This window comes from Sphaerodactylus townsendi, linkage group LG07 (assembly GCF_021028975.2).
Source record: "Sphaerodactylus townsendi isolate TG3544 linkage group LG07, MPM_Stown_v2.3, whole genome shotgun sequence".
Taxonomy (NCBI): Eukaryota; Metazoa; Chordata; class Lepidosauria; order Squamata; family Sphaerodactylidae; genus Sphaerodactylus; species Sphaerodactylus townsendi.
Genome location: NC_059431.1, coordinates 68146449 through 68170997, shown reverse-complemented (window position 1 = coordinate 68170997; position 24549 = coordinate 68146449). Strand labels below are relative to the sequence as shown.

The 24549-nt window shown below is 42.3% G+C and overlaps 1 protein-coding gene across 2 annotated transcripts in view; it reads right to left on the bottom strand.

Moving 5' to 3' along the window:
* Window positions 1-1139: 1139 nt before the first annotated feature.
* SLC35D2 (solute carrier family 35 member D2) overlaps window positions 1140-24549 on the bottom strand; it is a 36841-nt gene continuing 13431 nt past the window's right edge. The window contains exons 2-12 of one of the 2 annotated variants that reach the window (XM_048504142.1): window positions 23343-23376; window positions 22744-22830; window positions 21901-21968; window positions 16429-16500; window positions 14145-14213; window positions 11714-11816; window positions 10593-10685; window positions 7688-7755; window positions 6407-6485; window positions 4735-4817; window positions 1140-4643 (exon numbers count right to left, since the gene is read on the bottom strand). In XM_048504142.1, coding sequence (XP_048360099.1) covers window positions 4541-4643; window positions 4735-4817; window positions 6407-6485; window positions 7688-7755; window positions 10593-10685; window positions 11714-11816; window positions 14145-14213; window positions 16429-16500; window positions 21901-21968; window positions 22744-22830; window positions 23343-23376 — 859 coding nt within the window. In that variant the 3' untranslated portion in view covers window positions 1140-4540. The remainder of the gene's footprint in view (window positions 4644-4734; window positions 4818-6406; window positions 6486-7687; window positions 7756-10592; window positions 10686-11713; window positions 11817-14144; window positions 14214-16428; window positions 16501-21900; window positions 21969-22743; window positions 22831-23342; window positions 23377-24549) is intronic. The other variant, XM_048504143.1, reaches the window with a different exon arrangement.

Sequence of the window (24549 nt, the reverse complement as noted above, 5' to 3'; positions counted from 1 at the left end):
AACATTGGTAAATGCAGATCAGACTTACAGTCCTCTAAGAGAGAAGTAAATGTATTATCTTCTATAACAATAATAGATGGGATAATACAGAACTTCTCTCATTCCGCTGCAGCTAGGCAGCTTTGTCAGTGAAATGTTTATCTCAGTGTGTCCATACTGGGAATATTGTATTCTAGACAAAATACTTTAAATTACCCTTGCTTTCTTTGTTGTTATTGTTTTCTTGTATATTGCTCTTTTTTATGTTTTATATGATTATGCTTCTCTCTTGATGGCACACTTCATTTTGTCATTTTTGTCTTCTGATTTTTTTTTGCAGAGTACACTTTTTTGGAGCTTCCTAATTGCTATAGTCTTGGTGTGGTAGGTATTTGTGTTATTTTTTGGGACTCACACCCTTTTTTATTCTATTAGCCAACTCACCATAAGGCAGATTCATATGTTCAAGGCAGCAATGCTAAGCACACTTTGCTGAAGCTAGCTACAACATCTGAACCAACCCATGTACTTGAGTTGAGCAAAGACAATTTAACTCCTTAGTTACTACCTTTACAGCATAATATAATGAAACTGAAAATTCAGTACAAGTAGATGAAGCTTCTAAGGAACCAGGAAGCAGCCTTATGCTGAATCAGACCACTAACCATCTAGGCCAGCATCAATTCTAATTGGCAGCAGTACTCCAGGATATTACATAGATGGCCCTATCCAAAGGGGGGCATGAATCCACTGCTGGGAGCAGCGTACCAGTGGATTTGCCCTCTCCAGGGCACTTGTCCAGGTGGAGGGGGTGAATCCGCTGGTGGGCAGCCACCGCAGCCCTCCACAACAGTGGGATATGGTGGTGAATGCCATGCCGACCATTTGAATGGGGTTGGAAAAGTCTCTTCCTGACTTTTTAACAGGTGAGTGTATGTGCACACCAGGAATTCAACTTTCTTTCTGAAAACCATCACTACTAATCCACAGCCCCCTTTTAAAGTACTTCCTACATGAAATGTGTGATTGTTTACCCAACTTCTTCATAACAGATACAATAAGAGATTTCCTTCTTAGTTTCCTACCAGTATTCCATGCATCAAGAGATCTTTAGTCTTTTCATTGTTGATTTATGTTTAAAAGAATATGAACAAGCCAAAAAGGGGAACTAATATTTTATTAACAAATAGGATTTCTTGGGATTTACAAAAAGCATACTATAAAACATGATTACATAAAGCAGAACTAGACAAGCAGATGCCTTCATTATTAAGGGACCTTTAATTTTGCTGGTTGGCCTTTTACTAAACTATTGAAGGCTTGATTGTCATTCACACAATGGCAGTGGTTGCAGTGCCTCTGTTAGATTACCATTATTCAGAAGTTCACATTTATGGATTTTCAAGGTTAACTGAGTGAAACAATAAGGGAGAAATTTCCAAGATGTCTTCAAACGTGAGGAACTCCTCCACACTGAAATCATATGGTGCTAGTGTATGAACCCAGAAATTAAAAGTTATCCATGTACAAGGAATTATAAGGATTTAAAGACATCAGTGTACACTGATCACAATCCCAGCATCTAGTATATGATATTCTTTACTGAACAGCAGCCTTGAATAACAGTGGAATTCTAAGCAGAGTAACACTCTTTTAAATCCACTGAAGTTACGGGCTTAAAAGGACATAATGCTGAAAAACAATAAATATTCTACAGAAAGGTATGATACCCTAAAGGAAGCTTTTGCATTATTCCTGGGTTGACTTCTGCTAGTATGTTTTTTCTAATCAACAGCAACACAGAACAATTATTTGTTCAGTTATGAGCTTAGCTACAAAACAGAGTCATGTGGGAAAATGACCAAGCAGACACTATCTGCTGATATGGAAACAGAACTCAATGGGTGCATTGTGGACAGAAAGTCTTGGTGACAGGCACCCTACCTACCCTAAACTGATTAAATGAATCAATTCTCCACATGGGAGTCTTCTAAAATGGGTGTGAAAAAAAAACCATGTGAAAGAGCCCACAGGAAAGATAAAACAGAAAAATTAAAGACTTGCAAAAAGACAAACTGTTGCTATCACACATCATGCTTCTGTTTATTAGAAACAAAGTACCTCCTCTAGCTGAGTCCCAAATTAAACCACAACTAATGCATCTAAAACATTTCTCTACAGGGTTATGAGTTTTGTTCTATTTTAGCTGAGTTACACAATTTAAGAATACAGGGCCATTGCCCTCCCCATATCTCCTCCATAACAATGAATTAAGACCTGATTCTCCTACTCAGAAAAACCTCTCACGAGAGGTAATTATATGAGAGGGCCTGAAGGGGAAAGGGAAAGTTTTCAGACCTCTATAGCAATAGAAAATACTTTTAAGTACATATGTGCAGAATGTGGACAAGTCCAAATTACAAAGTGGATGAAAAGGGAAGTTGCTGTGCAGAAGGCAAGAGTTCTTTATATGTGGGCCCCAGACTGTTAAGGGTTTTAAAGATTAAATCCAGCATCTTGAACCTGATCCAGAAGCATATTGGCAACCAATCCAGCTGGCAAGAACAAGTTGAACAGAATCTTTCCAAGAGGCCTTTGTTACAACTCTTGCAGATGCATTCTGTACCAATTGAAGCTTCCAGAGTAGCCTCAGGGGAGGCCTACACAGTCATAGTAATCCAACCTTGAGGTGAATTGCATGGTTTACTGTGGCCAAGTCATAGCGAGACAGGTAGGGGGCTTATTGCCAAATACAATGAAGAGTATTAAAAGCCATCTTGGTAATAGGTGAGAGCTGCTATTTCATGGTCAGTGACACATCTAGGATGACATCCATCCAGACTTGCATCCCATCAAAAGCTGGTAACTGTAGCCCTTGTCCTTAGACTGGTCTGGCTCAGCCATGGGACCTCCATCTTAGATTAAGTTTCAGCCTGCTCAATCTCAACCACTTTACCGCCACCTCAAGGCAACTATCATGTCTGTTGATACTAATCCCAAGTGGTTGTCCATCAACAGGGAGAGCTTCACTTCATTTGCCTATGGGTGACAACTCAGGCCAAAATTCTTCACTGGGTAACTGGAGTATATAAATATTGAAAAGCATTGGGGAAAGGACTGACTCTTGCGAAAACCCTTCTGGAAACAATGAGGCAACACTAAGCTGTTTGTAACCTTGACAACAGCTGTAAATGTGCTAAATACCAGACAAGTACATTTGTGCCAGAAGAGTCACATCTCCTCCATGCATAGAATATAGTTCACCCAGCTCTGTCTCATGGCTAATGAATCTTAACCAGAATACAGAACTTAAGCAAAATCCTACTGAACAGATTAATCTTGAGTAGTCATTTTGTCCTTGGTAAACAACAGGGTACATTTTTATATCATTTTATGCCATGTATCACGAATATTCTGGACTTGTGCATCCCAAATCATCATCACTACACAGTGTGTGAATTAAGAGGGAATGTGTTTGGAAAATGTGTTTTAGCGCATGTGCACCTCACTCTTTTTTCCATGATTTTTTCCATGATTTGTTAACACTCTCTTGGCTATTAATTGCTTTCTCCCAACTAAACCCAAAGGTGAAAGGAAGTCTGGCCATTCTGTCTGTGACAGTACAGAACAAATTATTGGACAAAGGCTTTGATTTCATGAACAGTAATAGTTTCAAAGGGCGAATTAAAGAAACAACTGCCATGGTAAGAAAAGAAGCCCTTATTCCATACAGCGTGTACAAGTTTGCACACAAGGCACGACAGATTTCCAGTATCAGATGTGCTTTCTGGGCACTCAATGTCAGTTATAAGCACCAGCAGTGCACACACAAGGTTGGTGGGGATATTTGGGATGATACAGGCTGCACATTTTAAGACCTTGTAGTAGAGCTGGGATTGATTAACCTAGGAGATAAGGTTTCTGCTTGGGTACTCTCTGTACATTGAGTTGTACAATTACAGAGGTGGATGGAGCCTCAGGGCCATGAGCGAGGCCATGCGTCAGCTGGCTGGCTGTGGTTCAAGCGACACATTAAGTTGTGAACAGAGAGACAGAAGCAGACTGTAGCAGTAAGCAGGCTTCTGAGGTTTATGTAAAATGTGGCAACTTGACAATTTTGTTTGAACACCCTTAAACTTTTCTGACAGTTTAAGCTAGCATTTTATTCTAGATTCCACAGTCACCAATGAGGTAACTTAGCAGCAAATCAACTGTATCTGAATGGAAGAATTCTGACAGTGTAAAAGTGCTGACAACGTAAAATTAGACAAACATTTTGAATTTAGCTACATGCAAACATTTCCAGGACAAGGACAAAGTATCATCTAACCTGCCAGCTGTCTCAAGGAGAGTGCAAAGATATTGTGCTATTGCATCTTGATGCATAAGAATCAAGCACATCTACTGACTACTGGTTTCCAGATGTCACATTCTGTCCCAGAACACTGCTCAGCTGAGGATGCCCTGGGCCACAGTGTGTGATGAGGTAGATTCCTGCACATGCTTGCCTAATTTCCATCAGGGCTGGTATCGTTACAGCTTTTCACACCAGTTCCTTCTGCTAGCTCTTGGCACTGGATATCACATTTTCTTCATCTGTTAGGTGCTTAGGACTGTCCTGTCCCCGTATTGTTAGAAATGAGTATCTCAGTCCCCCTGCCATGCTAAAGGAGAAGACAGAGAACACACAAAACATCAGAAATCTATGTTGGACATCTGCCTGAGAATGATACATGGATTCAAAATCACACTTACCAGATATTGAGTCCTATGAAGTTCAACATAGAAAAAATGTAGTCTCCACCAACCAGCATTCCTATATAAGCGATGGACACATTCTGCAAACAAAAAGTGGTCCCTCTAATTGAATTCATGAAATTTACTTTGTATCCAAACACATTCCCAAAATCTTGCCATGTTTGGATTAATATATAAGATAAAAGAAAGCAGTTAAACAAAAAATATATAGTGTCACCAGTAACATCATTTTAGCTTGTTTTTATACATGTAAAAGTCACCCTCTAAGTGACATGTCCAGAGGCGTATGGAGGGAAAATGGCGCCCGGAGACAACTTGGTCTCTGGGTGCCCCCCACCTGCACTTAGGAGCGGGGCTCAGGAGGCATGGCCCCACCTCGGATCCCTGCCCCCACAGGGCTCCCTGCAGCCCTGCTGCTGCAGTTGCCAGCCTGCAGTGATATGCTTTTAAAAACAGTGGCTGGGGATGGGGCTTGGGGCAGAGCTCAGGAGCAGGGGCCAGCCCCCAGCCCTGCCCCCCCACTGAGCTCCCTGAGCCTAGTTGCTACTCTCCCCAGAGCCTGGGGAGAGCAGTTGCACCACACACCCCTGCTCTCAGTGCTTTTAAAAGCACATCACTGGAGGCCGGCAACTGCTTTCCCCAGAATATGGGGAGAGAAGCAACTGGGCTGCAGGGAGCCCAATGGGGGAGGCTTGGGGGGGGCTGCCCCTGAGCTCCACCCCAAGCCTTGCCCCCAGCCTCCATGCTATTAAAAGCATGTCACTGGAGGCAGACAACTTCTCTCCCCAGGCTCTGGGAAAAGCAGCAGCCAGGCTACAGGGAGCCTGGGGGAGGGGAGGGGTGTGGAGCGTGGTGGGGCGCAGAGCAGAGCTCCCCCAAGCATCCCTGGGGGCCGGCTCCTGCAGAAGCTGGCCTGCAGGGAGGCTGAGAGGGGGGTGGGGCACTGACTACAGGTGCATGTCTTTGGTCACGTGGGGGCTCTCCGGCACCCCCCATGTGATTGAAAGGCACGCACCCAGGGACATGGGGATCCCCATGTCTCTAGGTCGGTACGCCTCTGGACATGTTAAATGTTCTTCTTGAAGAAATGTGAATAATGCCATGTTTGCCTTAGACTGCAGAGCCACATTCATGGTGGATAGTTGAAATCTAGTCTCCATCATACCATTCTTTGTGTCCTTTCAAACCAATAAGTTTGCAAAAGGAAAAAGCTCCTAAATGGGAAGACGGTGCCATGACTCACCTCTCCAATTTGTCCAATAGATCCGATATATATATATATATCATCCCCCAATACCAGATGTCCATCCTTTTTTCATTACCACTATCCTATTCCCTAACTAAATTAAAAATGCATACTTTCTTTCCTCAACCCCCCCCCCCCCATCAAAATGTTCTAATGCTCTTCCAATTATTAGAATAAAGGTTTTTAAGCACCAGGTCATTACTGACCCACCCACGGGGTGATGTCACATTATGACCTTTACTAGGCAGACTGTGTTTGACAGGATGGGTCTAATTAAATTCTCTTTAAAAATACACTGTCATCAAGTGAAGTGACCTGTTTAAAGTCAGACACAGTAAATCAGATACAAGATTGTCTCATGATTTCCATAGCTAGTTCTGACATGTGCATCCAGCATCATTCCATTCCTGATTTGCTGCTTACCTTGATAGCACCAACCACCGTGGTTGTGAGGGCAGAATTATAGTGGCTACAGAGAACCGTAGAGTACATTAGAAGAAACCTAAAGCAAAGAATTATATCTTACAGCCAGACCCAATTTAAGTATTTTCCCCCCAGAAAGTAAGATTTCCTCCCCAACCCTGACAAAATTACAACCTTATTAGTATCTTGACTATACACTGCTGTTTACATGGTAATAGTAAGAGCCCATCTGGACAGGGCTTTGCATTCCAGATATTTTGAAAAAAGCCAAAATGTCTGCCACAATGTAATCCAAGAAGATATTTATTTGAAGGGCTGAATAAATTATGCAAAGGATGATATGCTAGTATGGACTTTCATACCACAGCAACTTCCACACTGTCATTTAAACATCAGGATCAGAAACTGTCACGACTTAAAGTCTTAAGAAAATGTTATACTCTTTTAAGTCCACTGATTTCAATGGACTCAGGATGCAATTAGATGATATAGTATCCGCAGGGACATTGCAGCAGGAATTCTGGTTAAAAATGCTGGGAGGGGGGGGAGCTATCTTGCTTGGGACAACAGCATAGGGTGACAAGCTCTTGTTCTTCCTACATCAATGGGGTATTTGGGCTCCTGGAAATAGTGCTGGAGGAAGAGACAGGGCCCAACCCCCATTCAGTGGTCCAGAGCCAGATCAGACCTGCATGACATTTTTTAAGCAAAAGAATTCCTTGGGTTAAATGGCTGCAATTTTCCTGTGAACACCATATCATCTAGTTGTGCCCTTAGAATGGGGGTGCTATGCTGATGATTGTACTGATATGCTTTAAATATACTGAAGTGGCAGAAAAATTAGGGATTTAACTCTGCATTGTTATAACCTTTCATTGGTGGAGTGGGGGGCACAGAAATTAAACAAAATGAAGAACTGGAGACATGACAGAAATGAATAACTTGTGGGGATTACCTTTACTTGCTGATGAAGAAAAAATCCCAAGTAAATGCCATAATATTGTACAAGCACTGGACAACAAGTACATTGTTTTCATTATTCACTTACTGCAGTTGTTTCCTGCTGGCTATGCAGGGGAGGAGCAAGGTGAAACCCTGCTGCGGCACTGCCCGCCCTGCCCCAGAACGCCCCCAGATTGCCCCCTGCACCGGCGCGCCTGGGGTGTCACACCCCCCTCCCCATTGGTGCTATGCCACTGTGGCTATGTGCAGGCCAAGAGTAGCTTCAAGAGATGCAAAACTATACCAGAAATACCTTACTTACTTACAAAGATGCCTTACCCCAATATACAGGAAAGCAGAAATTGACATATGAATAAAACATTGGTCCATTGCTTGAAATCAGTAACCTAGTAAAAGAAGAAAAATAGATGCTTCAGATTATTTACTGATGACATACTTAGATTGATTAACTCAGAATTTCCTTGCATAAAGAACTCCATGCACACTTCAATAATGGGCGTGCAAATGCAAGATTCTGCACTCAGATCCCTAGTTAGATGGGTACTATAACAGCACAGCTGGGGCTGTGGCTTCAGGCCCTTTTCAAACAGCCAAAATTAACTGGTGATAATTTAAGATCCACATATGGGCTTCCAATGAATTCTGGGCCAATTTAGCACTAAGAGCTCTGTCATGTTCCTGGGCCTCAGCACCTGGCACAGCCCACTCTCTTGGGTCCTGAGATACCTTTCCTCTGGCCTCAGACATTGCTCAACTACCTCTGATAGTGATATCTAGAGGAACCCTTCCCAAATGCTGTCTAGCCCTGTGCTGTGCAACAGCTGAGTTTCGTCTTCTCAGCCAACCAGGCCTCTACCCCTTTTATCGCCTCCCATTGTATTGAGCCATGTCCCTGGTTGTTTCCCCTGGCTCTTCCTTCAGAGCCTTTTTTAAGCAGCCCACTTGGCACAGCTGCTCCTCCCTCTTTGCAGCTGTGGGGCGGGGCTACTTCTCGGGCTGCCTTGCTCTGTGGCTGGCCTGGACCTTTCCTGGGCTGCTAGGACCACTCCAGGGCCTTCCCTTGGTGGTTTGGCTGGCCTGATGGTGGAGAGAATATGCTGGTCTGTGCCTTTGACCTGCAGCCTTCTACCCAGGTGGAACATGGGCTCACTCTCCCTTGTGCCTTCCAGACACCTCAGCCCTCCTGGATCAAGAACCACCCAGGTCAAGAGTTTTTCCCTGGTGTGTTGGAACAAGCTTGGGGGGCGGGGAGCAGGAGTATGGAGGCATGGTCTCTGGACAACTCAGAGTTGTCTGGACAAAAGACAACTCAGTATACTGCAAATGTTGCAGATAAACTATAACAGTTGGTTGAATGCAGATAAACTGTAACAGTTGATCGAATGAGTCATCTATCACCTTCATCAAGACCCCAGTTCCACACAATAATTGGGATATAAAAGCTAAAATTATTTTAACCAGATGATCGGGAGGAGGAACAGGATTATTACCCCCCCCCCCTTTCTACCAAACAGTGGTTTGGTGGAATGTTAACTTTTTTTAAAGGACCACAGATATACTGCTATGCATGAGCCTGAGTAAGTCTGAATACAATTCAGGATTATTTTTTTTATTAGATCAGGGTATAAATACTTTCATAGACTCATACAAATTTTCATGTTAATAGAAAGATCACCAGCAACATTGATGTGTGTTTTCCATACAAACCATAGAAGTGAATACTACATATGCAACAATGACAAGCTGGTTTAGCTCATTTAAGAATCGCAGTTTGAAGTACATTCTAATTTTTACCACTGGCCTCCTTTTGAATCAAGAAGAATCTTATTTACTTATTTATTCAGTACATTATAGTGACCATCAATGGCTCATTCCGCACATGCAGAATAATGCACTTTCAAACCACTTTCACAACTGTCTGCAAGTGGATTTTGCCATTCCGCACAGCTTCAAAGAGCACTGAAAGCAGTTTGAAAGTGCATTATTCTGCATGTGCGGAATGAGCCAATAAATCACTGAGAAAGGCTAGATATTTGCCAGTTTCGTGTTAGTTTCACTCCCAAATGTACATTCAAAATATGTTGGGGGTGGGGCATGAAATGAAAGTAATCTGGGAGTGCCACATTTATCTGCACACCAAGTTTCCTGGAACCCTTAATTCTGTCCCCAGACTGAAAGGATTGTACACAAAGTCTTAATAGGGAGGCCAAGTAATCAAACAATGACCCAGGCAGCTGTAAAATGATAGAATTTCCTTCTCATGGAAACATGTCAACATTTATCAGTTTGAATATCTTCCAGATGTGCTGTAACACTTCTCTATTGAGATCTGTTTGATCAGAAGAAGCCAATTAATTTGTGAGATTTGGGGGATTTTATCATAAATTTTGCATACTGGGTTATTTTTAAATGTGTTTCTCCTACTTTTCCCAAAGTTTTCACTATTTAAACTCAACGGATTCGGTCAAATGGTGCTCTTTCACTAGTTTCACAGGACTTTATTAGTGGAAGAGTGTTTCTGTGGACAGAAGAGAGAATTTTTGCTGATTCCCACTGCAGACCCTTCTGTTGCCTTCTACACTCTTTGTGAGGGGTAACATGCCTAGAAGTAAAATACCTGTAGGGTTCAGTGGACCAGTATGAACAAAAGAGGGGGAAATTCTGTTCTGTGAATTTTGCTCTGCTTGCACAAATATGGATCCAAGCCTGGCCTCCTTTTTTAGTCAACTGAAACTAACATAAATTAAGATGCTGATTACAAATGATATATTTACAATTAATTAATCGTGTTTATTTCCCAAAAGACGTCACCAGGCTCTCCTCATGGTTAGAATTTTGTCTGCTTTGAGCATTCCTCATAATTTTCTTGAAATCAATAGCGAATGGTAGAATGAATATTATTTGGGTGTAGTTCTAAATTTGGAGAATGAGCTAACTCCTGCATCACCATAGACTTAAAAAATCAAATAGGGAGCCAGTAATCAGAGGCATCTGGTCAGGCAACTACGAACATGCATTCACTTCTCCAGCTGTGGAGTACACTAACACCCTGCTTCACTACATAGTCAGATTAATGCTGGTCCACAATAGTAACCTGCCTAGATGCACTTTTTGAAGATATACTGAGGCTGCTAATGGTCACTTGAAACCACATTCTGGAGATTATGGACCAGGGAAATAATTAATGTATGATTTGATGCTGTGTTTTGTACATGCCACTTACCTGCTGTAAGTCTCCAGTGAAAAAACTTACAAGAATTGTAGGAATTACCATAAAACAGGCATTATAAAAAATGACTCCATATTTTCCCAGCTCCTGTATAAAACAGACACATCTGTTTAATTGGCAAGCTAACTGAAGAGAATTAAAATATTTGTAATTTTTTCTACTGAAATCTCAAATATTACCTAATGGCAGCCACAATGCTTAGTAGGTAGTCTGTGTTTATAGGGTGGTTTGCCATTGCCTTCCCAGTCATCTACACTTTACTCCCAGCAAGCTGGCTACTCATTTTACCAACCTCAGAAGGATGGAAGGCTGAGTCAACCTTGAGCCGGCTACCTGAAACTGATTTCTGTCGGGATTGAACTCAGGTTGTGCGCAGAGCTTTGCCTGCAGTACTGCAGCTTACCACTCTGCATCACGGGGCTCCTATAAGCAGGAAACACAGTTAATAAATGTACATCATTACTGTGCCTATGTACAGTTTCCATAACATGCGTTTCTGTAAGATACATTTTTAGGGAAGGTTGAATGACCAGTGGTAGAACAAATACTTTGTCCCAGGTTCAGTCCCTGGTATCTCTAAGAAGTTGATGTGAAAGACTTCTATATGGGGCCCTAAAAAGCCACTGCCAGTCAAAACAGGGAAAACATAACTTCACAGGCCAATGGTCTGATAAAGTACAAAGCAGCTTCATGCATATACTAATATATTCCTAGGTGTGTATTAATAAGCTACTTGCAGAGTAATAATCTCAACAGAGTTGCAAACAGTGGAGAAGCTCATAATCATAGTTTATATCCTGATTCAGCTTCATAAAAAATAGACAACTGCCAAGAGACATCAAATGTGTATGCCAGAGCTTGAAAACTGCTGGGCACCTAGCCACCCAAGTAAATGCCTGATTATTTCAATGCTATTGCCACAGGATGTTGACACTTTATCCCTTTGCTAAGATGGAATCTACAAATGCATAGCAGGCTTCTAAAATACATTCTCTAGCACTGATGGAAGGATGCTGAGAACATGCTCCTTTTTTTATTGAGGTAATGGACCAAAAATGTTAGCAAGTTTGATGCAAATGCAGGGGCAAGAGGACAAATGAAACCCCTATAATTACCTTGGGGTCAATTTTTTGCTTTGTGTAAACTCCATTTGCTGCTGTGAAGATATCATTCAGCAACACAGAAGCATAACCTCCCAAACTGAAAGCCAGATCAGATCTAGAAAAGGAAATATATGGAGATAAAAGTGTTTCTAAAAGCCCCAGTGGCAGGATCATTATTTGCATCGTTATGTGTCTGGGTAGCTCCACAAATCATTTAAGTATTATAAACTTGTCAACACAAAACAACAAATTCTCAATTAAAGCAGTAAAAAGAAAAGGACAACACAGCATTCGACTTGACAGTTTACTCAGGGTTTGCTTTGACTCATTCCTGGCAACTTCTTCAATGATTACTGCAGTGCTCCACACAACCAAGCTATGATCAGGCTAAGAAAAAAGGGGGCAGGCAGGAAATGGCTGGTAACATAATCTAACAAGAACTGCAGATGAACAGTTGTCAAATTCAATGGAGTTTGCGACATTCCTGGCAAAATCCACTGAAATTAACAGAGATTTTTCAGCAGATTCTGATGAGACCTTCTGTTACTCCAGATCTTCCCATTCTCACCTAAGATAACCACTTTTATATTAGAGACTTTATATTTTTCCACTTAATTATGCCCACCTCTTTTCAATAATAAATTAAAAACTGTAACATTCCCACCACCCAATAAATTTGCAAGAAACATCAGGAGACAGATAAATAAGTTAATACTTTGCTAAGGGGAATGTTCTCTCATTTGGTTGTAGTGGCTGTGGTCTGGCAGTTTTTGCTCGAATGTTTCACCTGCATCTATGGCTGGCATCTTCAGAGGCCTGTCCCACATCTAAAGCTGGCATCTTCACTAAAGCTGACATCTTCAGAGGCATCTCACAGTAAGGTGTGTTTCTCTGCACCTCTTACCAGGACACTCCTCTGAAGATGCCAGTCACAGATACAGGTGAAACATTAGGAACAAAAACTACCAGACCACAGTCACACAGCCTGGATGTGCACTACAATGGCTAGCGCCTGAGGCATCCAAAGCTAGTTTTTAATTGATGTTAGTGCTCCACAAGCTTGGGTTTAAAAAACAAAACTCTGCAACTAGTGTCAAGCATTGAAGGGAAATGTAGATTTGTTTCTTTCAAAAAGACCCTCATTTCAAGCCACATGATCTCTTTTGTTACTGAGGGGCAGTTTCTCCAGCTGAGCCTCCAGTGGGCTCGGGGGGGGGGGGGGGCTTTTTATCGCCATCTGTATCCTGTTGGTTTTACTAGTTATGTTTTAAATGCTGTATAGTATAGGTTTTAATATTGTGATATTCTATTTTATATTAAATGTTGTACGCAGTCCTGAGCCCTTCGGCTAATAAATTAAAATAATAAATATAAATAAATTTAAAACAAAAAGATGTATCACGTTTCTATCTTTCAGTATTATGAAGTAGAAATATTGAATGGGAAACTCTGCTTGGCAAGGTATGATTCATCTTCATTTGCTAAAGGTCACAGTTACGTTTGCTAACTGCCCTGCAGAAAATATTCTCTCTTTAACAGAGGCTTAATATATGTAAATGGACAGTTGATACTTATTGTAGCATGGGGATAAATGATATCACCTGGTACAAAAGCTTGTCTGTTACACAGACAGGATATTTTCCCCCAGGGCAGTTGGCAGGCCTAGCCTCAGTTCTCTCTGTGCACCAATACCATTGCCCTCTCTGTACCCAGACCATATTAAGCACAGAGTTAAACATGTTTTATTTCAATGGGACTTCAGCATGATTCACTATGCACTGGACTGACTCCACAATGACTCAGCACTCAGGGAATCACAGTCTCTTCCTCAGTCAGTGGCAAGAAGATTGGAATAAAAGAACTCCAATTCTGGGGGGGGAAACCCTGTGTAATCAAAACAGATAAATCAAATACATTTATCCATCCATATGTTTTCAATTTACATTTGTTCCAAGGGCAAATTAAATTGCTCTCCCTTCTTCTAGTTACAAAATTTGGGAAAATGTGTGCAGAATTCCTTGTCTTCAAGCATGGTGTAGTGGTTAAGAGTGGTAGACTCTAATCTTGAGAATAGGGTTTGATTCCTCACTCCTCCACATGAGCAAGCAGACTCTTATCTAGTGAACTGGATTTGTTTCTATGCTCCTACACATGAAGCATTCTGGGTGACCTTGGGTTACTCACTGTTCTTCATGAGCCTGTTGTGGGGAGAGGAAGGAAAGGAGTTTGTAAGCTGCTTTGAGGCTCCTTATGGCTAAGAAAAGCAGGATATAAATCCAAATTCTTCTTCTTCTTAATTGACTATCTAACACAGACTCTTTTGAGGACAATAGAATAAAAATGTTTTGCAACATACATTTCCCAGGTGTATATTTGCAACTGTCAGTAGCAACGAATGCTTACACAGTCTCAAAGAGCAAAAGACAATGATGTAAAGTCTTACCCAGCAGCTATGAAAGCCCCAAAGATGATTGCAAACACACTGAGTATGACACTCAATGAATAGCGCTTCCTATAAGACAAACAATATCACTAAGAGGTTTTTTTTAGGAATTAAGACATCAACAAATCTTTCATTGACCTGAATCAGCATTAACAGGTCACATAGAGATGTTTGTGACATCACAAGAGTTAAGTTTATTTCACTGTACTAGAACTATAGAAGATGATACACTTTTCAGCCTAAAGGGTCTGGCAACATCTGCTCTGCTTCATTTGTACAGGCTAAAGTAATGAAAACCAACTCCAAAATTTTATTCCCCCCCCCCCCAGTCTGCTAGGGGTACATAGGTTTTGATTATCATGTGGAGCCATCATTTCTTCATGTACTGCACCATTTACTTAAAAATTACAACAGGGAATGGGGCAAGTCCAGTATTATAAAGGATTTCCCTCCATAATGAACAGTACTGATTTGGAGTTAAAATTACATTTTCTCTCCCATTAAAAATACATTTAGTAAGCCTGCACTAGGCAAGAAAATTTGGGCCTTTATGAACATGCCCATCGCAGTCCTATACACCTTGATACCTTGACACAGCAATAATGTGATTTCAATTGAACTTTTTCTTCAGCATGCAAACATTATAACGTAACCCTAATCACTTTTTATGTGTTTGGGTGGTGTGGCTCACAACTGAATTTCTAAGCTGCTATTTGATTAGGTGGGGGGGGAGGTAAAAAGGTATTAACAAGTAAGGTATCTATGCATGATGGTTTATAGGAAAGGGAAACTCCTTTTCTTTACAATGCAGGAGCAATCTATTTGCATTTTGATTTGAAGAGGAGAAAATTACTTTCTAACTCCAGAATATGAAAAAGGAACCCACCAGACCAAGCCACATAATAATATCTATACACTGTGCTTGCAGTATTGACTATGGAATGACTGGGCACAGTGTTCACAAATATTCAAAATACTTTGGGAGAAAAGACTGTTTGCAATCCATCTTCTGTGAGGGAAGGGAAAGTTGCTAGATTTGTACCTTACACCCTACACAAGCCTTAGGGAAAGAAGTATCATTGTAGGTGTGCTGAGGATTGAGAAGTAGTCTCAGAAAAGTTAAGGAGTAGCAAGACTATAAATGTGGCTGTAGAAAGAGGCGCTGTAATTATTGGGGGAGTGTAGTCGACCCATGTGGTCAGCGTAAGAACGAGACGAGACGCGGAGATAACATCTGGTGGAGATCGCCAGCAGCGGGAGCCCGGAGGTCCGTGTTCCTAGCGAGTCTGCCGCGTGCTGGTTCCTGGCACCTTTTATTGTTATTCTATCGGGGGCGTGTAGGAGGGAGGACCGGGGGGAGTTCCGGGAGAGCGGGAGACGGGAGGTCGGGAGATCATCATGTGATGCATGATCTCACCTGGCTACGTGCGGAGAGGAGCGTAAGCGTCTGAGCCTAATCCTCACCTGGGGGCAAGACCATTGTCCCTGCGCCCGGTGATTGAGCCAGATAGTTCATGACCCGTGACTCATAGGGGGATGAGGAGTGGGGGTGCGGTGCGACCAGAAGGCCGTAGGTCCGTTGGCGTCCCAACGTTCTACTACGGTGCTGCTGGGTCAGCAGTGCATTACTACAGGGGAGAAAACAGAACCTGGGGAAAGGTTATTAGAAGGAGACACGAAGAAAATGGCAGAGGAAACTAGACTCTGAAGTAACCTTACAGCATTTACACTTTGAAGAGACTGCATGCAGAAGAAACACAAAGGAGGCTGGTCAAGAAAATATAGTTAATGGAAACAGAACACCAAATGCTGGGAGCTTAAAGTCAGGAACCTGAAAGAGCAACAGGAGGAGCGAACACAGATCCACTGAGAAATGTAGCCAGGCTAAAAAAATGCAGGGAGAGAACAGAAGTAGACTGATAAGGTGAGTGATTAGGTGTAGATTCTGACCGTATCTTTATTAATTGTGTACTAGCTGGGGCTACAGTACTATGACCTGGCAATGGTAAGGGGCAAAAACACTGATTGCGGTGGTGGTGGGAAATTTCATAAAATCAGTAAACTAATCAACTAATTATTTGGCTACAAGTTTCTTGTTTTCACAGACTGAATTAGCTAATTTATTTTTCCTTCCAAGTATTCCAAAGAGATCAAACATTCACTTCAAATTCTATTAGCCAGGGGAAAAAATCACCAGTCTAAGCATCCAGGCCCAATATCACAAACATATTATTTGATCAGTTAGACATCAGAGGTATTTAAAAAATGAGTGTCAAACACTTACCCAAGTATAATGACTTCCAGCAGTAATGTAAGTGGAATGGTAAACTTCCTAAGGACTGTAAACATTGGCAGGCTGTTTTTTTAAAAAAAGAACCTAAATTGTGTCAGTTGCAGTCTCTTATATTAGTTCTTATCTATTTTTGTTAAGCTGAGGATGAAATCACTAGACAACATTAATAATCAGCCTGAACAAATTCTCAGCCTTTCTTACAGCCAAATGTCAGACTGACACCAAAGGCTGATTACATAACAGTTTTGCTGGAAATGAGACATTAAAAAACAAAACAAAACACGAAACCACCCCCCTTCCCCTTCTGTAATACAAAAATCCTCAGAATATTTGAACTGCATTAAGAAAAATGGACCCATTCATTGTCCAGGCATCCACGACATCTGTCATACACCAATTACTAACTTTAATCTTGAGGGGGAGCCACTGGGAGAGGTTCTGAGAACCTGGTGAAATCCCACTGGCTATCAGGGTTTCTTGCCTTGAAAACCATACGGGGTTGCCATGTCAACTATGATTTCCTGGCTAGGGGAGCACTATTATATTGGTATTTTGGGGTTTTCAGGTTTAAAAAATCTGGAAATGTTTTTTAAAAATCTGAAAAAAGCTATTTTTGGATATTCAAAATTTGGATATTCAAAATTTCTTGAGTCTATTAAGCCCACAGCTGAAAAGTTTCCAGTGGCCTCTGAATTCCAAATGGGTCTCAGGGACAGCAAGCAATGCAGAACTGAACGGTCCACCCAGCTTAGCTGAGCCCAGTGTTCAACTATACATCACCTGCTATCTCCAAGATCCACATGGAGTTCAGTGATGACAGCACATAGCTGAACAATAGGCTCAGCACAGCTCAGCATTCAGCTCTGTGCCACCTGTCACCTCTTAGCCCACCTGCACTTTGAAGGTGGTAGAGCTCAGTGCTAGGCTTGGTCTAGCCAAGTTTATCTCAACTCCACCTGCTGCCTCTGTGACTTAGTCAGCCAGTAGGTAAGTGAGGGGGAATGGGAGGGAGGGTAGAAAAGAAGGAGGGAAAGAGAAATCCTCCCCCTTCCCAGTTTAAAAAAATGGCAATTGGGGCCACAGCTGCCCAAATAAGTTTTTTTAAATTGGCATTATTTGGGATCTGCTTTTGGCTCCCTAAAATCGCCACCACATTGGGGGGGGGGGGGAGATAAACTCAGTGGTGGGATTCAGCCAGTTCGCACAGGTTCAGGTGAACCAGTTGCTAAAAGTGGCCGGCTGCTCTGAGGTGTGAAAAGCCCCGTCCTTCCCTCTCCCAGGGGAGTGGGAGCGAGGGGGCTTTCAGAACCCCGACACAGCTGGCTGCTCTGACTCAGGGAGGCCCGGGTGGGCGGCAGCCACTGGAGGTCCCATGGTGGGCTGGCTGGCCACAGATTGGGCCGCACGCCTGGGCCAGCAGCGCAGCTTGCCGGGGGAGCTCCCTCACTCAGCCCAATCTGTGGCCGGCCAGCCACCCGCGGGGAACTCTGGCGGCTGCCACCCACACAGGCCTCCCAGCCAATACTGGAGAAAGCCCTCCTGCCTAGCCCCTGCCCAATGGAGGTGTGTGGGGGGGTTGGCAGTCTACTGACCCTGTGCTGGCTTCTGCCGGCCTCCCCACCTCTATCAGAGGCAGATGCGGGCTCCGCTGGAGGTGGGGGTAGTGGCCGGGCAGCGGCCTGCTATGAGCCCGCTGGGAGCTCCTCAACTTGAGGGGTGCCCAGCAGACCTGTGGTAGGCTGTCACACCCCCACACCTCTGTTGGAGGCTGCTGGAGGTGGGGCCCCCGGCAGCAACCTGCTGTGGGCCCGCTGGGCACTCCTCACCACGGCCGGTTGGTGAAAGAAGCCCAGCCCATTTAGTGGTGGGGCAGCTGGCCTCGTGGCATGTGGGTCAAGCTGCAGCCACCACCGTCCCTCACTTCCCCCCCACCCAACATTGAAAAGGGATGTGCAGCAGCCATGTAAATAGGCGGAGGGGCATGGCTGGGGAGGTCGCGGGGGCAAACTGGTAGTTAAATAATTAAAATCCTACCACTGGATAAACTTCCTGACAAATACCAATAAGGTTTTTTTGGAAGGGTTGTCTGATGAATGCACATTCCTATTCACAGCACACACACACATTTGGGTTTATGGCAGTGACTATTAACTGGTCTTACAAGAATACATTTCCTATTACTGGCTCTGTCAGTAAAAGGCAGGGGGAGGTGCAGGGTTTTTTCTAGGCCTGCTTTAGCCTTTCAGCCTGACTCATTGAGGTCATGCCAGGCTAGGGTTGCTAGCTCTAGATTGGGAAATTCTTGGAGATATTGTAGGGGAGCCTGTGGAGGACAGGGTTTGAGGAGGGGAGAAGCCTCAGTCAGACATAATGCCATAGAGTCCATAATGCCATAGAGTTCATAGATCAGCTATTTTCTCCAGAGGGACAGATGTTTGTCATCTGGAGTTCAGCTGTAATTCTGGGATATTTCCAGGTCCCACCTGGAGGTTGGCAGTCTTAGAAGCAACCTCCAGATGACTTGATACCACCTGACTTGCATGACTCAGCTACAACTGGCATTATGTTCAACAGTCAGTGTGGTACAGCAGTTAGAGATTCAGAGTAATGTCTGGGAGACAAAGTTTGAATTCTTATCTTGCTGTGGAAGCTCACTGGATGATTTTGGACTAATCCAATACTTTCAGCCTAACCTACCTCACAGGATTGTTGGGCAGATAAGGGAAGAAGAGAATAATGTAAATAAATGTAAATAAATAATAAATATAATTGAAGATGTAAGGTAGATAAAATATAGCTTGATGAATAGCTGAAAAGCAGGGAATGAGGCAAGGGAAGAGGACAGAATATAGGGATTGCTGAGGAAGGGAAAGAGAAAATAGTGTGGATTGAGGGATAGAGGGGAAGGTGAGGTGGTTGCACCCTCCAAAGCAGTCATTTCCTTCATGGTTTGCCAGTCTCCAGGTAGGGGACAGAGATTTGTTGGTATTTGCAAGTGTCTGTCACAATTCAGACATGAAGGGGTTAACTGTGTGCAGGCTAATTAGCTACTGACGTTAGAGTTTTATGGCCAGTCCATTGATTAAAGTATTGGTCAGCTAACCCCAGCATTGCCTCTGTGAGACTAGTCACATAGAATGAAGTTATAAAGTAAAGTATGTTCCTTTGTTTGTACCACCCGAGGTAAAACCTTTTGCCTTGCTAGGTAGGCACCATGTGGGTGTCAGGCCTGTGCCGTTCTTGGCCTGGCAGCTTGCACATCCAGACCAAGGCCACAGCTGGCCCAGCCATTATCGCCTGAGGCGAAGGAGACCTCCCCCTGCTCGCATGTAACTAGTCAATAGAGCTTGAATGTTCACTCTTATTTGCCTTTCTCTAAAGGAGTGAATTGCCTGTGGTAAACAATGCTTCTGTTCCCACCATCCTTTATAATGCTGATATTATGGGAATTCGAGGGTGGGGGGATTATGGGTTGAACCATACTGTAACTTACAGGTATATACCAGAGGCCAGAGAACCAAATTTTAGTTTCGGCTATCTGAGCCTTGAGCTGATACGGTTCCAATAAAGCTCTTGAAACCTTCTTGAGTCTTGTTTGATGACCAGAGTAACAGACCCTAACAGTGGGATAACATGGTGCTAAGCTATGTAACCAAGTTAGTTTTAGAATAGAAAGCTGTTCCTTATTTTTCTTCCACGTAAACCCTCCCTAATAGAAAGTAAACTCTTTTATAAAAACCAGCAACTGTCCATGGTCTCATTTCTGCTACTCATTTCTGCTACTCTGTTATTCCTTGGAATTACAACTGCTCTTCCTATGTCAGAACTCAGTTTCCCTGGAGGCAATGGCTGCTTTGAAGGGTAGACTCTATGACATTACACACTGCTGTGGTTGCTTCCCTCACCAAACCTCACCGCCCAAGGCTCCAATCTCAAATCTTCAGGAATTTCTGAACCTGCAGTTGGCAACCCTAATGGGAAAAGGAAGAAAAGGAGAAAAGGAAGCAGTATCGCTACTCTGTTATGGAAGCTCACTGGGTGACTATGAGAAAGGCAAGGGTAAGAGAAAAGAGATGGCCTCCACAAGTGGGTTGTGATTTTCCTGCTTTTAAGTGTGTGTACTCCACATTCTCTTTTCAATATTTCCATTTCTATTTTCCATCTCTCTCAAAAAAAATCCTGTTTGAACTTGAAACTGGGCTGTTTCCAGACTAAACTGGTAATTTCCACTGATTCCTCTTCTCGCTGGTCACCCCCTATCTTCCAGGGGCAGCATTTCACAGAGACTTGTAGGCGGCAGTAGGTTGGGGCAGGCAGAATTCTGCTGGTGGAAAAGTTAGCCTGGATCCAACCCCATTAATTTCTGTTCGGCTTTTCTTCTCCTAAACACAAACCAATATCATCTTCATAAACTGGCATCATCTTATTGTGAAGAAATATCATCTTCACATACTGGCATCATCTTATGAGACCCAGTTCATACACTGTATGAACCAATATATGAGGCTACCTATAAACAGCCACTTGGGTTGGCTGCATATGGCAAACTCCAACCTTTCCCCAGAAATAATATTTGCTGTGGACACACTAGTATGTCTTGTAGCATACATGACCTTTTATTCTGCATAAAAAGTTGTTTGATGTTGAATTGACCACTAGAGGGCAAAAACAACATCCATAGCCAACATCCCTTCAAACAGGAAATGTGAGTGTGTGGGAAAACCCCATGTTTGCTATACTTCTGCATTTCAAGTGGCTGCATATATGAATCAGACCCACTGGCACTCACTAAAAGAAAGTATCAAAATACAAAACATAATGGATTAAACCCAAACCACTGTGAGCAGAGTAGAGGAGGTTTGTGAAAGGGATCTTTGTTGACTTCCCCATCTATGTTCAGCCTCTTTCAGCACCCCTTCCCCCCCAAAAAAAGAACACTTGAATTTGAAAGCCAAGGGTCCCTTCAAAACAGTGAGAAGAAATTCAAACAAGCAGCACTGGAAAGAGGCAAAGTTAGCAGACAACACTGGCCTCTTGGTGCAAACTTTGTTTAAGGGAAGGAGAATTCCCTCCTCCGTTGTACCTCAGCCCACACTGTTCTGAAGGATCGCCCAGTCTTCAGGAGAAGGTTTTGTTGGGAAAGAGCTCACAGAAAAGCAGAAAATTGCAAAGATCCCTTCTGTGGACTCTGCTCAAGAACTTTAAACAGAATTGCTAATTCTATCATAATTTCTCCAAGCACATGAAGTGCAGATTTCTCCTCCTCCTAACACCTGAGCTGTTCTTACACCCCAAGACTCACCACACAATTTATCAACATGGCACTATATCTCTGCCTCAAATGTCCATGTAGAGAGAAACAGAGCCAAGCTTGGATATTCCCAAACTTCAGATTCGGAATTTTTACTAAAAAAAATTAAATCAAAACCAGACTGCTGGGTAATAATCCAGTTTTTACTGTACCTTAGCTTACTTGTGCTTGACAATCCACTTATGTGATTTCCCACATAAATCAGAGGAAGTGGAAACAGCTGCAATAAAATGAGACCACTAGTCAATTTAGACCCATTTCATACTACTGTGAAAGAAATACACCCCAACAACATCTTCATGCAACTGGCTACACTCCAGTAACTAAAGGAAATGCATACAAGAAAATAACCTTTGTCCATTATTACATTTACTGAACTTTGTACATTTTGTTGTAGTCAAGATAAACGGCTCCAGCTCCATTGTGCTTCAAAGGCACACTGATGTTGCAAGAATTAAAGATCAGACTCATGATAATGTCAGAAAACCTCCACAAAATCATTTGGCATGTCAAACTTCTGACCTTGGCTAAACTTAACATGACAAACCCAATGGCAATGTTTGCTGCTACACAAATTCATTAATGGCTGGCCATTAAGAGTTCTGTCTACTGCTGGCACACACTAGATGTCAGTCTCCAAAATACAAGTTTACTCTTACAAAACTGGTTCTGTATGTTTGGTTGGAAGTGTGAACCTTTCCAGAAGCTGATTGGCAGTGTAACTTTCCTCCCGTCTATCCACAAACATATTCCTTGCTTTAGCAAATGTGAACCCCAATAGGGGAGAAGTACACTATGCCTGTCTTTTTTCTATACTAGGATGTGAAGCAGCCAGGGAGATGAGGATTAATAGGGAAAATGATACATGCAGGGGGAAAGGTCAATTCCCCCACAGCCCCAACCTATATAAGATCATCCCTTACTGATTTTTAGGACCAATAATATTTTAGAAATTCTAATGATGGCTCCCAAATTACTATCAGTGCTCATCGTACCTTTTTAGGGATACTTTTGTCAAAATTAGGAAAGTTAATTATTTTATTTAATTTTGACGTATACAAGATGAGAATAGTGGTCATCATCTGAAAAAAAGAATACATAATCAGGCATGCAGCAACAACAAAATATTATTTGAAATACCTAGCTGGGATAAATCACAGACCACTACTGCTCTGCCTGTGCTCCTACACTGCAATATAGTGTTTAATACTATCATTTTCCAGCTCAGTTTGCAGATTTTATCATCAACATTTGACCTTAAATGGGTGTTGCTATTCTGGAATGGAAGAGGCGTTGAAACGCTGCCTGATGACTAACACACACCTTGAAACATGGATTAGCAATCAGATGGTGTGCAAGGGGAAACAACTGCTTAACATTTCTTCCTTTCAACATATATAACTTTTTAGACCTCTAAAATGGCATATCTGCAAAAATAAATGCAAGATATTTAGTTAATACTCAAAGTGATTTCTCAAAAAAAAAAAGGTGTATAAAACTCAATGCAAAACAGTGGCACCAATTAATTAACAATGGCCAAATCTGGTTTTGCAGATTAGTCTATTTGCCAAGTTCACCGATGTGTAGTACATACCTGTCCAATTCCCAAAAACAATGGAGATGGAAATCTGAAAAGAAAAAAAGCAGTCTTTTTAAAACAAGATAATTAATGTGCATCAACCACTCAAATTCCAGAAAGAAAACAAAACCTATCAGCTTACAGTTATTTAAAAGGTCAGTTATTGATTCTGCACTAGAAAGGAAGAATGTTTTTCAGAAGTCATTGAAAGATAAAACTGACTTGTTCATAAGCCAGTGTTGTATAGTGGATAGAGTCCTGGAGGAAGACTGGGAGATTCAGGTTCAAGCTTGTGAAACCTTGGCCAGTCACTCTGATTCAGCCTAAACTACCTTACAGGGTTTTTGTGGGGATAAAATGGTGGTGGGGAGAATGATGTATGCTGCTCTACTTTCAATCAATCATCAATCAATACGTTTTATTGGCATAGAAAATATACATATGAATTCACAGTTATTAAAAAGAAATAATATATATATTATGGCTTAAAATCAAGATGCAAGCTAAATACAATATTTGGCTAATTTAGCTGTCTTTAAAACAGGATTGCTGGGTTGAAACTAAAAATTTTGCTACATCTAGAGACCTTGACGTACAGAGATTGCAGGGCAAAAAGTAGGTCTTATCCTTATCGGAAAGAAAAGGACATTTCCATACATGAGAATCAATGTAAAGGTTTCTTAGTGCAGAGTAAAAAACACAGTTCAGGAGGATATGTTCCACCGTCTCGATAGCCTTTTGCAAACAAGGGCAAATTCTCAGGTGATAAGGGATCTGTAGATATCTGCCGCTTAAATATGCTGAGGGGAGTGAGTTCAAGCGCTGCCCTAAGTTCCTAAAAGGAAGGGCAAAATAAAAGCAGATTAAATAAACAATTTAAAAAATATCCCAAATCAGCTACCACAAGATATGGAGAGAACCACCAGCTGAAAAACCTTTGAGGAGAGACTGGATAAATTCATGGAGAATATTTCATTATTATTAGCCATGTTCAGAGGCAGCAAATATCCAAGAACCATTTGCAGGGAGAAAAAACAGAAATAAGTTTTGGTCCCTGTAACTGTGGGCCTTCTGAGTTAACAGGGATGGGCACTGGGAAACATAATGCTGGACAAGATGGGCCACTGGGCTCCTCTTAAGTTTACTTTGAAAAAAAGTAGTGCAAGTCAAATGCAGAGGGTTACAGTAAAAATATGGAAATAGCTGCATTTTTAGTACTATG